The sequence below is a fragment of the Numenius arquata genome, chromosome 1 (assembly GCF_964106895.1).
Source record: "Numenius arquata chromosome 1, bNumArq3.hap1.1, whole genome shotgun sequence".
NCBI lineage: Eukaryota > Metazoa > Chordata > Aves > Charadriiformes > Scolopacidae > Numenius > Numenius arquata.
Genome location: NC_133576.1, coordinates 129,054,559 through 129,069,225, shown reverse-complemented (window position 1 = coordinate 129,069,225; position 14,667 = coordinate 129,054,559). Strand labels below are relative to the sequence as shown.

Below are 14,667 nucleotides of genomic sequence, written 5' to 3'. Positions count from 1 at the left end.
CCACCGTGAGCGACGTTGGTGCGGGCACCCGACTCCTCCCGACACAAGGAAGGGAAGGGACACAGAAACTGCCAATGTCACTTCCAATCTCTGAATCACCGCATTGTACACAACGTACGTAAAGGAAGAACAACCTTAGGGTTAACAGATTAAGACTGAAACTCAGGTACTTTTAGATGTGAGTGCTGATGTTAATCAGAATATAAAAAGCCTGTTGAAGGCTTTATTAAATAGCACTAAATTTCAGTTAAACCTTAATGTTTTTTCCTTCTCTACAAGAAAATATTTCTGTGTATTATAATGCAGTCGTATAAAACCAAAATATTTTCTTCAAGCTCTAATTTGTTACAATTTGTAGACAGTCCAAGGCACCTGATCGTCCCAGAAATCTAAATACTAAATGCAACTATTGTGCATTTTTTTGGCCACAGACGTTTAGTGACACAGCGTGAAGGATTAACAAGAAATGTGAATTTCTGAATAATTTTAAAAGGACAGGTTAATGTTTTGACAAGATTTTATTGTGAAACATTGGATTTAGAAAAGGTACAAAATGTCAACGGTCAGATGTGTGCCAGTACAGTATTTCAATAGTCTATACATGTGGACAGCTGAATAGCTTCACTACAGAACGCGCATTCGGACATAACTATCTAAAAGGGGGCCGCGATATTCACAGGCTTAAAATACATAAATAACTTGAGCCAAAATGGCCATTACTGGTCAATGCTAATTGACATCCGGAAACAGGCTAAAAAGCACAATACAGTACAACAATCTCCTCGCAGATCCACGTTTAAAGAACATCAGTTTATTATGTCGATAATTTACAGCTCCAGGACACTATTTTCGGGACTGGGATCCAGATGGCTACTTTACAACTTTAAAAAAAAATCATATTAAAAATGAGATTATGGAGAAAACCCACAGGTATTTAAGTAGAACTAAATACTGTGAAGCCCCTAAAAATTTTTTGGATTGGGATTTATAAAGTCAATTCTAATATAGAACTTCAGTTTGTTCCTTTAAAATGTCCTTATTGCAGCTTGAACAGGCATCATCATTAAGTGATCTTAATTCAAACATTTTAATTTGCTATGCATTTCTGTGTTTTAAAAACAATTTCACCAAACGGTTGCCATTCAACTGGAAAAAAAACAACAACCCAGTATCAAAATACTAACTCCGAATTAAATAAAGTCATAAATTTGTATATTAAAAAAACCCCAGCATCCCCAAAGGATATCCATATTCTCTACTGTAGTTTAGCAAATTTAAAGAAGAGCATTTATAAACATACAAACTTGATTTTAGGGTATAAAAATGCATGTATACCATATGAAAAATGCTAGCTTGATTTTTTTCAGTAGTCTGTCACTGCTGGAACTTGTTTGAACTACTGAAAAGGTGTTCAGGGTTCAGCACATGCGTGGACAGCCAAGGAACTTCAGATTTTAGTTCTTTAATTAAAAGGTGTGTAGCTTATTCTACAAAATTAAGCTTACCAAAATATAAGAAGTTACTCTGTTGCCAACCAGTACCCAGAGCTGAACTAAACCTTTACTGACATGAGTCTACTTGTAACGCACCCTCCTGAACACAGATCCTGGGATATACTAGATTATGTTTAATAGAAATTTCTGAATATAACTAATGTCCATTAGGAGCAGAGCTAAACTTAAACTGATGTCATTTAGAATCAAAATCTACCCAAGACATTAAAACCGCCCATCCTTTGACACAACATCTACTCCCTTAATTAATTTCAAGACCATTAGTTGCTACTCTTTTCTTATTGTGTTTCTTTACTGGGGTATGAGAATCTTGCAATTCATTAAGAAGAGTCACCATAAATTACAACCAAGTACATTAAATCAGACAATGGGGAATAAACTTTTTTTTTAAAACTTTGAGTGGGTATCACCAATTAAGGATGTAACATTGGGAGTACAATGTCTGCTATCAAATTAAAATTAGCGCTGTGCCAAATGGGAAAAAAAAAATATATAAACAAATCATTAAACTCCAGTGTGGCAAAAACCATTTCATTTTTTTTTCAGGAAGTGTTTGGCATGAGCAGCACTAACAAAATTCTACACCTCACAGACACAAGCTACAAAGGTTATCTAAAGCCAATGCTCACTGTCCATCAATTAGCTAGCTCTTAATGCTGCTTCAAGCACTGCACTAGCCACTTTGATCTTTGTTTCAGATTCCTCTGTACACACATTTATATTTACATAAAACATTTATTAAACATGATTTTAAAACATAAAAACCTTATGTACAAAATACCAACATTCCTATAAATAAACAGTTGGAGAAAGGCACTTGCAAGAAAAATCTACAGTAAATCTTACAAAAACCACACTGCCTCTGTTACTGTACAATAGATAATCTTTCCGTAAATCCCTATCACAAGAATGTAAAACACTAATTACTTGTTATAACTAAGAATATAACAGTTACAGTTGTATTTACACATACCTATATGCCTTTGTTTTAGTTTCACTTGAGAGCACCATGATTTCCATTCTAAATGTATATTTTCATACGAAGTAAAAGAACAGTTGCCAGAAACCAGTGTTCAGTGTCGCTGCAGGTTCATAAACTTGTGGCTGACATCAGTGGAGTTTAAAAGACTCAGTTGCTGCTTCGTAAAAAGTACACCTAGTTTGTTATTGCATGTTGTCCTTTTAGAGAGAGCACTATTATGTTCTCTATGCAATTGTTTAATACTATTGCTGGCAAAAAGTTTCCAATATCAAAAAAATAAAAACATTCTTCAAGCCAGTTGAAGTATTTCATCTGAACAGTAACTAAAAAAAGCTGCATATTAATTATAAAAACGTGTAGGAAACATGCCAACTAATCTGGTGTGCAAAAATATTTTTTCCACTACACAGGATTTTAAGGGCTTCACAGAATTACTCAAATTTACATTGAGTAGCAAACCTCATGAATAACCAGTTCCTCAAGGAGATGTTAGTATACTCCCACTTTTGTCAAACTTTTTACCCTTTGACAATGCTGCAACCTGTTTGAGCAGTTCTCTGTTTTTGGCCTGCAATACAGATAAAAAAAAAGAAGTTCTATGAATTACTGCAACATTTCAGATAGTAGTGTCATGCACTAATTTCCCATTGCATTTATAAAACAAAATCTCAAAATGTACATGCTGAAAATATTCAATGGATATAACGATCACTTTTTAAAAGATTTGTATGTGCTTTTTGATATGTATACACATTTTGATAGGTAATCACATTTCCTGTACTGCAAAACTTAGTATCTGAGATATTGCAACAAGTATCTGTTCTGTCTGTGATTTATATGGCAACTAACTCAAGCTTTCTCCCTGACAGAGACATTTAAGTGTCAATACTGTTAACGCTGAGCCGTTAAATGAGATCAATAGCACACTGACAACTGATTAAACATCAGAGAACCGACACAAAAAATAATATAACCTTTGAGAAAGCCTGTGAGGTAAGCCTCTGTCTCTCAAAGTTAGAAAGCAATTCTTACAGTGAGTTTAATTCGTATGGAGACTGTTGACTGCAGAACTGCTGTACAGCACACCCGAAGTTAAATGTGGTCATGACCGTTCAAGAACTTGGTACCATTTTCATTGCTGTGAGTGAACAGCCTGAACATATAATTCCACCTGAAGTATTTCTCAAGTACTGATAAGCAATTACTCACCTGCAACTGTTCCACAGTTTCCTTGTGAGCTTTCTCCATACTGTTCATCTTTGTCCTTAAGTTAGACTCCTGGTACTGGAAGTCTGCCTTCAGCTCTGTCAACTGAAAACACAAATTCCATGAAAATTCCTTGGACTGCTCCAGTGTACATCTTCTAATCAATCTGTGAAATCTTTATGGAAGCCTCAGGGATCTCAGGAAACACTATATTTATTTACTATAGTAATACCGACAGCTCAGAACTTGAGAAGTAGCTTGGAAAGTAACTAAGTCTACTTTATATGAAGAAAACAACCATATTTGTATAACCATATTGTTTGCTCTGGATTTTGTATAAAGAAGGTTAACTCTTAATAGAAAAAAAAAATAAAATACAAGACTAATGAGTTATAATTATATAACTCATTATAGTTATAATGAGTCACAACAACCCCAGGCAGCGCTGCAGGCTTGGGGCAGTGGCTGGAGAGCTGCCTGGCAGAAAAGGACCTGGGGATGTTGGTGGACAGCCAGCTGAACATGAGCCAGCAGTGTGCCCAGGTGGCCAAGAAGGCCAACAGCATCCTGGCCTGTATCAGAAACAGCGTGGCGAGTAGGACTTGGGAGGTGATCGTCTCCCTGTACTCGGCACTGGTGAGGCCCCACCTCGAGTACTGTGTCCAGTTTTGGGCCCCCTACCACAAAAAAAGACATCGAGGTGCTGGAGCGGGTCCAAAGAAGAGCAACAAGGCTGGTGAGGGGTCTGGAGCACAAGTCTTATGAGGAGAGGCTGAGGGAGCTGGGGTTGTTCAGCCAGGAGAAAAGGAGGCTGAGGGGAGACCTTATTGCTCTCTACCGCTACCTGAAAGGAGGGTGTAGAGAGGTGGGGGTCAGTCTCTTCTCCCAACTCACGGGCGACAGGACTAGAGGAAACGGCCTCAAGTTGTGCCAGGGGAGGTTCAGGCTGGATATTAGGAAAAAATTTTTCACTGAAAGGGTTATCAGACATTGGAATGGGCTGCCCAGGGAGGTGGTTGAGGCACCACCCCAGGAAGTGTTCAAAAGACAGGTTGACGTGGTGCTGGGAGACATGGTTTAGTGATGGTGTTGCATTTTGTTCTTTTGTGGGTGTTTATTTTTGTCAGTTAGGTTGATGGTTGGACAAGATGATCTTGAAGGTCCCTTCCAACCTAGAAGATTCTGTGATAATCTTAGCTGTTCTTTCAGCTCTGAGATACTTATCACAATCTTCAGTTACGTCTCTTCAGTTATATGGTATGGTAACACATGAAAAATCTTTCATACAAAGACAACAGAGAGGATTTCTTTGTGTCCTTTCATGCTACAATTTGTTCTAAACAAAAATATTCAATCCAGAGTCTCACTAGTTCTCAATCCACAACAAAAGTGAATTAAAGCATGTTACTAGAAATGTGTAACTCAAAAAGGACTTAACTTCTGATTTAATTCTGAGTGTCTGGAGCAGTATTGCTGCCACTGGGTGTCTCCTGAGACAGGCAGAGACTCAGACCACATACACTAAGGCAGGTGTTTCTAAACTGTGATATAGGCTTCTATCCAAGCAGCTGAATGCTTCTTCTGGAAGCATGTGCAGCTTGATGAACTACTAACAGTCTGCTCTATATGGACCCAGAAGTTCTAGGAATCCTGTCTTTAAAAAGTCTAGTTCCTCAAAGCATCCCAGATTCACCTGGCTATTCTGAACCTCTCTGGTCAGTTCAGATTTATCAGGAAATGAAACCTCTGTGCGAGCAAAGCAGCCTGCTGTAACAAACCAGAACGTACACTCCTGAAATGACTACCCAGACTGCCATTACCAGCCTTAGGATGTGTCAAACCACATGTAGTGAAACAAGGTATTAAAAAGAACTGCCAAACAAACGGTCCTACATAAAGCACAGGTATTTTGACACAAGCATATATACCGCATGGTACCCTGACTGCTGCTCAAGGTATGTACTTACAGCTGTTGTAAATTCCAGGGGATCCAGTACAAAAACCACATACCACAAATTCAGTATCAAAAAAAAATAGTGGTAATATTGCACCACAGTAAAGTATGCAACTAGATGAGCAAACACACTACATGTGAACATTCAGCAAATTGTGGTCCCTTCCAAATGATCAAGTCTCAGAGCCCCACGGTAACGTTTTGGTGTCTCACTAACATTTTGTCCAGAAAGCAAAACAAGGCTAGTACCGCAAACAATCAGCACTGATAATGACACGCCTGAAATCTTGACTCACAACAACAAATGATGAATGAGGATTGTCTGTAAAGATGGTGCACCGAGTTGTTTTTGTTGCCATACATTATACGTTTCAGAGGTTTTTCTTTTGGAGTGCTCCAAACTGTTCACATGCTGTCCCTACACAAATCTCGGGGCAGGATCTTTACAGGAACCTCCCACAGGTCTGGCTCAGGCTTTTATCCCACTACAGGACTTTACATTTACTGCCTCACAGTCCAAAACCACCCAAAAATCTACAGTGCATTAATCTGTTGTATTTTTTTTCAGCTATGCAAACATTGTAGGATGTGTTCAGCTTTTCTCCCTCCTGCAGCAGCTGAAGAAAAGTATGTGATATTCTGGAAGTCAGTAATTCATGCCCGAAGGAGTCTTTAAATTCAAAGCACTCCAAGGTCAAATAAACAGTTTTAGCAGTGGGGCTATTAAAATTATTAGATGCTCTCCCCACGGAAACAGCCCAAAACAAGTTCCTGCAGTGGTTACGCAGAAGTAGGTGACGTTCCCTTATCTAACCCTTTTGTTAGCTTTGCCCACTAGATCACATATAAAAATAAGTGAATTTTCTACTGAATCATGATCTTCTGCTGGCTTTATAAGAGAGAGATCAGGGCTTTAATGTCTGTCCTTTGAAGAAAATACCTGAAGAGAATGCATGACAGACTGTTCAGCTCTTTCACATTAACTGCTTAGAGGCTTGAAATAGCAAGTACTTCTAACATTAGGTATATATATTATAACAGCAATATAAATGAAAAAAGGTTCAATATCCTTTACACAACACATTGAAGTGCAGAAATGAAGATACTGAGCTATGGTTTAAAAGTGGAAGCATTTTCCTTTCAGGATAAACGAGCCTTTCTTAGCCATCAATGTTTTGATAGGCCACCATGCATCTATAATCAAAATTTCATTTGAAAATATAGTAAATTTATTTTTAGTACAATTCCATAACCTACTGAATCCTGAACAGACATCCCAGAGCCACCGTTACAGACAGTGTCTTAAAAGCATCTAGTTAATCAGAGGGCAGAGCAAAGTACATAGTTGTAGTTATTTCTCTTTTCATAGAATCATAGAATCCTAGGACGGTTCAGGTCGGAAGGGACCTTAAAAATCATCCAGTTCCAACCTCCCTGCCATGGGCAGGGACACCTCCCACTACACCAGGTTGCTCAAAGCCCCATCCAACCTGGTCTTGCTTCTTTCTTGTTAGTCATTCAGTTGCTTGAAGGGTGAATCTCCTGTATGAGTTCCACTGAAGCCATTTGGGCCCGACTATTTTGCGTAACTTTTGTTGACTGCCAGGCATCCAACCCAAGCTTGTCATCTAGTCCGTGACAATGCACAAAGATGTGATAACCTACACTACACATATGCTACCAGTCTTTTAAAATTAAAACACTCATTTTTCATACACTGTGCATGTAAATTTGGACACCAAGTCATTAATTATGGCTATAGCTGCTTTAGTTTAAAAATAAACAAAAACTATGCTAAACTCTTAATCCTCCTCTTATCTTGTGTGCCCACCAGCCGATGTAGCTATCTGGGATCTTTGCTGTGACTCAGTTTAGAAGACGTAAAATATACAAAGCACTGTCTGGCATTTTATCCATCGCTTGTGTCACACAGCCTGAGTAACAGCAAACCAGATGGCTAGTTTCTAGGTGGCTGAAGTGAGGCTAGATAAATTTCTCTGACTTGGAGCCAAAATATATTAATGATAGAAAAGTCCCAAACACGCCCTTGAAATAGTAGTTTCAATGGTTGAGTATGTGAACCAGTTTCAATGGTTCAGTAGCTGAAATGGTTAGTTGCTATATAAAAGAACTATATCTGATTTTTGTTTTATCTCACCATTTTGACATTGGAGTCTACAAAACAGAAAACAAAACGATGACGTTCTGATTAAGCAAGTGCAACTTTTACCTTTTTATCTTTTTCTAAAATAGTCTGATCTCTTTGCTGCAGAAGACGTTTAAGTGACATTACTTCTTCTTTCAGCTGACTTATGAGGACAAAGTTGTCAGTTCCTCCACTGTCTGCTGACTGATTTATAGAGCTACTAAAAATAAAAAACAATAGTTACTTGCAACATCAACAGGGAAAAATAGTAACTTTTTTTTTAAAGTTCAAATTGGATAATTAATAATTCCACAAACATCCTTAAGAACTAATGCAAAAAAAGTATGTACCTGACAGAAATGGATGCAACTGGCAAATTACCTTACTAATGGCACACATTACATACACCTGCAGAAATATAATTAAGTATTAGCTTTGAGGGGGACAAATACCTTTTGACTGAAGCAGCCACTTTTATTTTTATTCCAACTGTTTAGCCAGAGACAGAATAAAGATTCAGTCTCCCACATTAAGGTCCAAAAGACTTCTCTAGATACTAGGTCAGCTTAAAGCAGCAGGCTCAACCCTGCATCTAATTAACAAAACACTGTTGTTAGGGAATGCTGTTTCATTGATAACTGTTGCCTCGCACATAAGCTTTATTTAATTTTACCCCAAACAGCTTAAAAGCAGGAACACAGTGCCAGTTTTCTGCTAATAAAGTAATTTATTTGACTGACAGCATTCAGATGCCACCCAATAACCTGTCTGGCTGGACAACAGTTTCATCTCCCTCATTCTTCAGACCAAAAAAAAAAAAAGAAAAAAAAAGAAAAAAAGAAAAAAGAAAAGAAGCAACTGGCCACATATCAGTGCTCTATTTGGTTGAAATGGCTCAGCTTTACAAAAATATAACTTTACCTATCTCCATTTGATGGCTTGGATTCCAGTTTGGGTTTTTTCTTTGGAGTTTCATTCTGAATAGCTGCAGAGGATTTATGGCTGAAATCAAACAAAATGTAAACCTAAAGCCTCATACTATATAACTCTCTAATATCACCATTTGGTACATGTAAAATAACTAACTCATTCTCCTAGCTGGAATGCTAGAGACTAGCCAGAAATGCAAGAAAAAAGTCCTTTAAATGAAAACTGCAAGATAAATTAAAAGGAAATTAATAAATAGCATCATATTTACCTCTGTTTCCATAGTCCCTGATCTTGTTCTGGACTCAGACTGCTGATTCTGAAATATGTGAAACACATTTGGTAACTGCCCCAACATGCCATTATTGCTAAGTTTATGTGAATGGTATCTGTACTTGAGAAAAACCCCACCCCCCCTTTTTTTTTAATAAAGTTGACAGTTATGAATTTTCAGTTGGACAGTTGTAGTATCTGTCATATTCATGATCGCTCTTTACTATGTCAGGATGCTATAAAAACATTTCTTGGCTAAATGTTTACACTATTGTAAGACACAACTGGTAGACTTCAGAAGTGATGGTTAAACCTTTTTCTTGGTATATCCCAATCTTTGTGAACTTTATGTTGCTCATCTTGTGCTTGGCACTCTTGCTGGGATTCCCATAGTGCCATATGAACGTTGCCTGAACTGGTGCTTATGTGATGGCACAAGAGTAAAGCCAAGTTTTGGATCCCTGAAAGTAACTGCCATTCACGTCTAAAGATTTGTTCTCAATAATTTCAAAAGCAACTAAGAAACACCACTGGTATGGGAATGGTAGAATGTAGAAGATTGCACACAATGAAACAGTTCACTGAATCTGTATTTCTACCTCATTGTCTCTATCGTCTCATCTTAACAATAACTGAAAAGGATGGTGAAAAGAGAGTTGTATATATTGGACCAGAAGCGATGGTCCACAGCAGCCTACACAAAAAAGGTGCTAAACCAGAAACATTATGATCTGTATACACATATGCTTACTTTTATAACTCATGAGTATAGCAGAAGCTCTATTCTGTAATAAAGAGCTAAGTCAGTTTTTATTTAATTCTCACTATATCTCTGCCACATGCATTCAATTAGATTTACCTTGTTGTAACTCCATTTTCAGTAGAGATTTGAGAGAACAGGAACAGTACAACAACTCTCTGTTTACAAAATCACAAAGAATTTGTAATTTAAAATTTGTAATTTTAAAATTACAAGAGTAATTTTCTTCAAATTCCTAAAAAAATTAGTCTTTTTTTCTCTTTTTTTTTCTTAAGCAAAAACATGTGCATTCTCTTCTCCTCATTCCCGATACCATTCCAGCTTATTTTACTTTTAAGTCACACTTAGTCAGGCAAGTTTCAGTCAAGATGGAAAATTATTAGCACTAGAAGAGTGAAGCTTAGAATGAAAGCATTTTTGTGTCTGGGGTCAGGGGCATTACCATTGCAGCTGTAGTATTTACTATCCAACACAAAAATAAAAGAAGTAGTTCTGAAGTTTTGCTGCCTACCAATGAAAATAAGACTCATGATGACAGTAACACTAGCATAAAAAACAAACCAATTCTGTGATTTACGACTAAATAAACCGGGTATGTTTGTTAAGGTTGGTACATTGTCTATGCCACGGCCATGCTGAGAAAAGCTGCAGAAGGTGGGACAAAACTGTATGAAATGTCGTAAGAGTGCCAGTAACCAAACTGACAGTGCTTTTTTCCTATGTCTGTATGACAGCCACTCACAAAAAGCCTATTCCAGCAAGATCTGATTATAAAAGCTAGCAAAAGAGATACAAAATGGTCCTAGACTTCAGACTGAGGGTGATCCCACGCTGTTGCTTCTGCTTCTCCATTTAACTGCATGTATGTGCACACAAACAAGTCAAAATGAAGTAAGTCAGAGCGAGGATTCTGAGGGAAGAAGCTGTTCTGTGCTCACTGCTAATACACGCCTTTCAACACATGGTAAACACACATAAAATAGCAGTTATCACACAACAGCTACAGCTTAGAAAGCCAAATTCAAGTTTATCTCTAAGTAACCTGTTTCTGTAGCCACTCTGGGGATTTATTTTCTAGACTTGCTACCAATTTTAACATCTACTAGTTTGATTATCACCAAGAATTTCTGCTTTTTGCTGATCTCCCTTCATCCAAACTGTAAGAATACAAGGATTTTGACAGACCATGGAAGAACAACGTTCTGCAGCTACTTTTGATGCCATGTTTTAAACAGCATTTATTTCCTTTGATTTGATCTCAGTACTAACGGAACACAGAAAAAGGAAGTGGTGCCAACAGGTACTTTAATTTTTTTAAATACTTACTTATGATGACTGCTGCTGTGACGATGATGATGGTGGTGATGGTGGTGGTGTTTTGAATGATGCTGGTCTTTCTCAGTAAGTGATGATGATGAAGAGTTAGAATGTGAAGATCCTAGGCTCTTCCTCTGTTCTTTTGTCTTCTGTAGCACCCTCTTGTAGGACAGCGTGCAGAGCCAACACAACAACTTCCCATCAACCTTTTGGGAAATAATTCATAGCAGTGTTTGTTTCCAAGTACACTTGCGCTAGGAAAGAAGTACTTAAAAATTTGTGAGAAAAATCTGTTTCACTTCATCTGTTATCTCTGGGAAAAATCCAGACATCTCTTTGGATGTATGGAACGGTACTACCGTATCTCCAACGTATGCAGGTTATCTTTTAGTAAAGGGAATTTTATTGCATTTCTTTTTGCCATTTAAAGTTACGCTAGAAAGCAGTCTTAGCAAATGTTGGACTCGCTCTACATCACAGAAGCGACAGTAACTTTTTAAAGGGACAAATCATTTTTAGTTTAGACACCATGTACCCTCTTCTCAACCCATCGTATTCCAGGCAGAATCAAGATGTCCAGCCAACGTGTTACTTGTACCAAGTAAATTCTTCTGTAAAAACAGCATTATTCTTGGGTTCAGGCAAGAGGCTTTTGAGGTCATTTCCTCAGCACCTTCTGGAATGAGAAAGTGGCACTCACCAAAGCTATTTAAGAAAACAGAACAGAAACGGCTGCTCAGGGCAGTCTACCTCTCTGCTGCTGTACTTCAAGGCAAGGCAGGCAAATTGGAAGAAGTGACAGATCCAAGTTACAGACATACATAAGACCCAATGGATGGGGGAATCAAAATCAAAATAAAATCAAAGCACTGGAAACTGTTCAGCTGCTTAACTTCTGTTCCCCAGCTACAACTGTCAGCTTACACTTAAGCTTATTTTCAAAAAGAGTGATTTAATTTAAAGTAAGTTAGCTCAGTAGCTAACAACAATTGCAAGTTGCAAAATTTAATTCAAATATCGTAAAGCACAGCACAGCAGCTTTAATCTAATATTAGCGAACTAAAGATACATTCCTGCTAACCTTTCTTTTATGAAGGAAGAACATTGTCTGCTGTCAGCCTAATCCATTACAGCTGTGGAACAAAGCCTACCTTCCTTCTTCCCTCCTCTTTTCGATCAAAAGCACACTGCTGTTTGCACTGTTCGCATGTCTGAGGTGGGCCGTACTTCTTCTCTGAGTTGGTGCAACGCTGACATTTTGTGCCAATAAATGCTGCAATGATGTTACAATACTGACAAGGCTTGGGCTGAAAAACAGGGAAGTTGAACTGAAGTTAACATATTCAGAGCTTCTGTAATGAACACGGGTATTTCAAATCACACAACGATGCTTCTAAACTACTAGGGCTTCATATAATCTATCTTAGAGAATCTTTTTTCTACTATTTCTATCTTCAGTGCTAAACTTTTGCCCTAAAATGATGCTCCTTCAATGGTCAAAAACAGCCTGGACTTTCCACAAAAACTCAGGTATGTATTCAATGAAAGAAACACATACAATGCCTTTTTTAAAATTTTTTTAAAATATGATAATGTTTTCTCTCTGTTCTACTTTATTACTAAAGAAATTACTTAATAAACTTTGGAAGAAGAGTAATCAAGTCATTTTTTTAGATTGGAAGTTTCCGAACACGTCCCTCTCCCTTGTACTACTCAGGGATTTGATAACCATACAGCTCCAAGATTAGTATCCTGATCCCTGCAATTCTGCAGAAAACTTTAAAAAAAAAAAAATAAAACAACAAAAAACTTCAGATACCATCAGGTCAGGTTATCAACTTTTATATCATACACTCAACTAAAATAATAAGCTGCTGGAAAATAAAATTGCTGTCAGTTTTCATCGGTTAGAAATGGCTTATTATCTTCAATGCAGTTCATATTTTTTTTATGAATTACTGATAAAAAACATTGTTGGAACTGTCCTGCACTTCATTTTGCTACATTTTAATCTTTTAAAAGAACGTTCTTTGCTCAGTTTACGTTTGCATTCACAAAATGCCTGACTACATACCAACAGCTGTTACATTTCTCAAATAAGATGAATTTCATCTAATATGGTTTATGTCAAGTATATAGAAATTATGCTCTTTTGTTTCACAGCAAGATTATCTTGATAATTCCTATTAACTAGTACCTGCAGAGCGCTCAGATACACTGTGTGTATTCATACATTAATAAAAATAATTTTTCTAACAGAACTGAAGCTGAAATTCAAGACAAGAAAATGCCAAGTAACACACATACAGCTAATACTCCTAACATCTTTTCTGCTTAATAGCTTAACATGATTAATATGTATTTAAATATTTTTTAAGACTTACAGAATATAAGTGGTGCTGTTAGATTTTCACATTTACCACTTATTAAGAACACAGACGGCTGGCGTGCGTTTATGAGAATATGCAAAGAATAACTTTACAGGCATAAAGTGAAATAACATTGCTTTTGCTATGAATAGCTATATTATTCACAACTGTTAAGCTATGTATAATCACAATGGAGTTCAATGTGAAAAAAAACCAGAAACTTTGGGCCAAGAAGGAAATTAAGAGCTGCCAGTAATTTTCATCACCTTTCTGAAAAGTAATTATTAACTTTCTTTCCCCAAAAGAACACAAGAAGTGTAGTTGCAAGACAACTTTTTTTTTTTTTCCTTTTTCGTTTAACACGTGAATGAACTTAACTTCAATATTTAGGACCAAGAGCCTACTCACCGTTCCAAACTGCTTCACGTTTTGGGCACACTTCTTGCATATCGTGTTCGTTTTGCTGAAGACAAAATTGCGTAATGTTGAATTCGGCGACAAACACGCCCCTGGACACCCTTTGCCATGCAACTGCTGAACACAGCACGGGCAGAGACAGCCTGTGGCGAGCGGGTAACGGTAAGCGACCACATCTAAGTCGTGCTCGGGGCTGCTGGAGCTGGGGGGGGGTGGGGTGGGAGGGGCAGGTTATTTTCCTGCCGTTCTGCCCTTTTTAGTGTCTCCCGGGGTGTGAATTTCTGACCTTACGAGCAGGAAGGGCCGTTCCCTCCCCCCGACCGGGCTCGGCGCCCTGCCCTACCTCTCCTGCTGGAACTCCGACCGGCAGTAAGTGCATTTGACGATGGGGTGGGCGATCCGGCACTCCTGAGGGGAGAAGAGCGGCGTTACTCCCCCCGCCTTTCCCCACAGCCCCCAAACCCCCACACCGGCCCCCGCCCTCAGGGAGGGTCCCGCCGGGCTTCCGGGGCCGCCGCCGCCCTCCTCCTCCTCCTCTTCCTCCTCCCCGCCGCACCTTGCAGAGCTGCTGGCCCTGGGAGAGCTCCTCGAAGGGGTAGCGCTGGTTGCACTTGGTGCAGGCGTAAAGAGCCGGGGCGGCCGCCGCCGTCGCCGCCATCCGCGGGGCGGACACGGGCGGGCCGAGGGAGGGGAAGAGGGAGGTGCCGGGGGCGAGGGCCGGAGCGGCCGCCGAGGAGCCGCCCCCGCCGCCTGGGGAGCGCAGCCCCGCCGCCGGCCTAGGCCCAGGCCCCGCGCCGAGCCC

General features: G+C 38.9%; 1 protein-coding gene across 2 annotated transcripts; it reads right to left on the bottom strand.

Moving 5' to 3' along the window:
- Positions 1-501: 501 nt before the first annotated feature.
- On the bottom strand, positions 502-14,526 carry FAM76B (family with sequence similarity 76 member B). 2 transcript variants are annotated; one of them, XM_074150991.1, is made up of 10 exons: positions 14,422-14,526; positions 14,209-14,273; positions 13,857-13,911; positions 12,231-12,386; positions 11,089-11,285; positions 9,001-9,048; positions 8,724-8,804; positions 7,887-8,022; positions 3,706-3,807; positions 502-3,064 (listed from the first exon to the last, which is right to left on the bottom strand). In XM_074150991.1, exons 1-10 carry the CDS (start codon positions 14,521-14,523, stop codon positions 2,975-2,977), a joined length of 1,032 nt encoding a protein of 343 aa, XP_074007092.1. In that variant the 5' UTR covers positions 14,524-14,526; the 3' UTR covers positions 502-2,974. The 2 variants fall into 2 exon arrangements, with proteins under 2 accessions (XP_074007092.1, XP_074007100.1); XM_074150999.1 differs by having other exon boundaries at positions 7,887-8,019.
- Positions 14,527-14,667: the final 141 nt, after the last annotated feature.

Excerpts from the sequence above, each read along its gene's own strand:
- FAM76B (XM_074150991.1), bottom strand. The coding sequence starts at position 14,523 with ATGGCGGCGACGGCGGCGGCCGCCCCGGCTCTTTACGCCTGCACCAAG. Across the intron at positions 9,049-11,088 it reads CACAGCAGCAGTCATCATAA|AATCAGCAGTCTGAGTCCAG; the intron begins GTAAGTATTTAA and ends CACATATTTCAG. Across the intron at positions 3,808-7,886 it reads TTTTAGAAAAAGATAAAAAG|TTGACAGAGCTGAAGGCAGA; the intron begins GTAAAAGTTGCA and ends TTGTGTTTTCAG.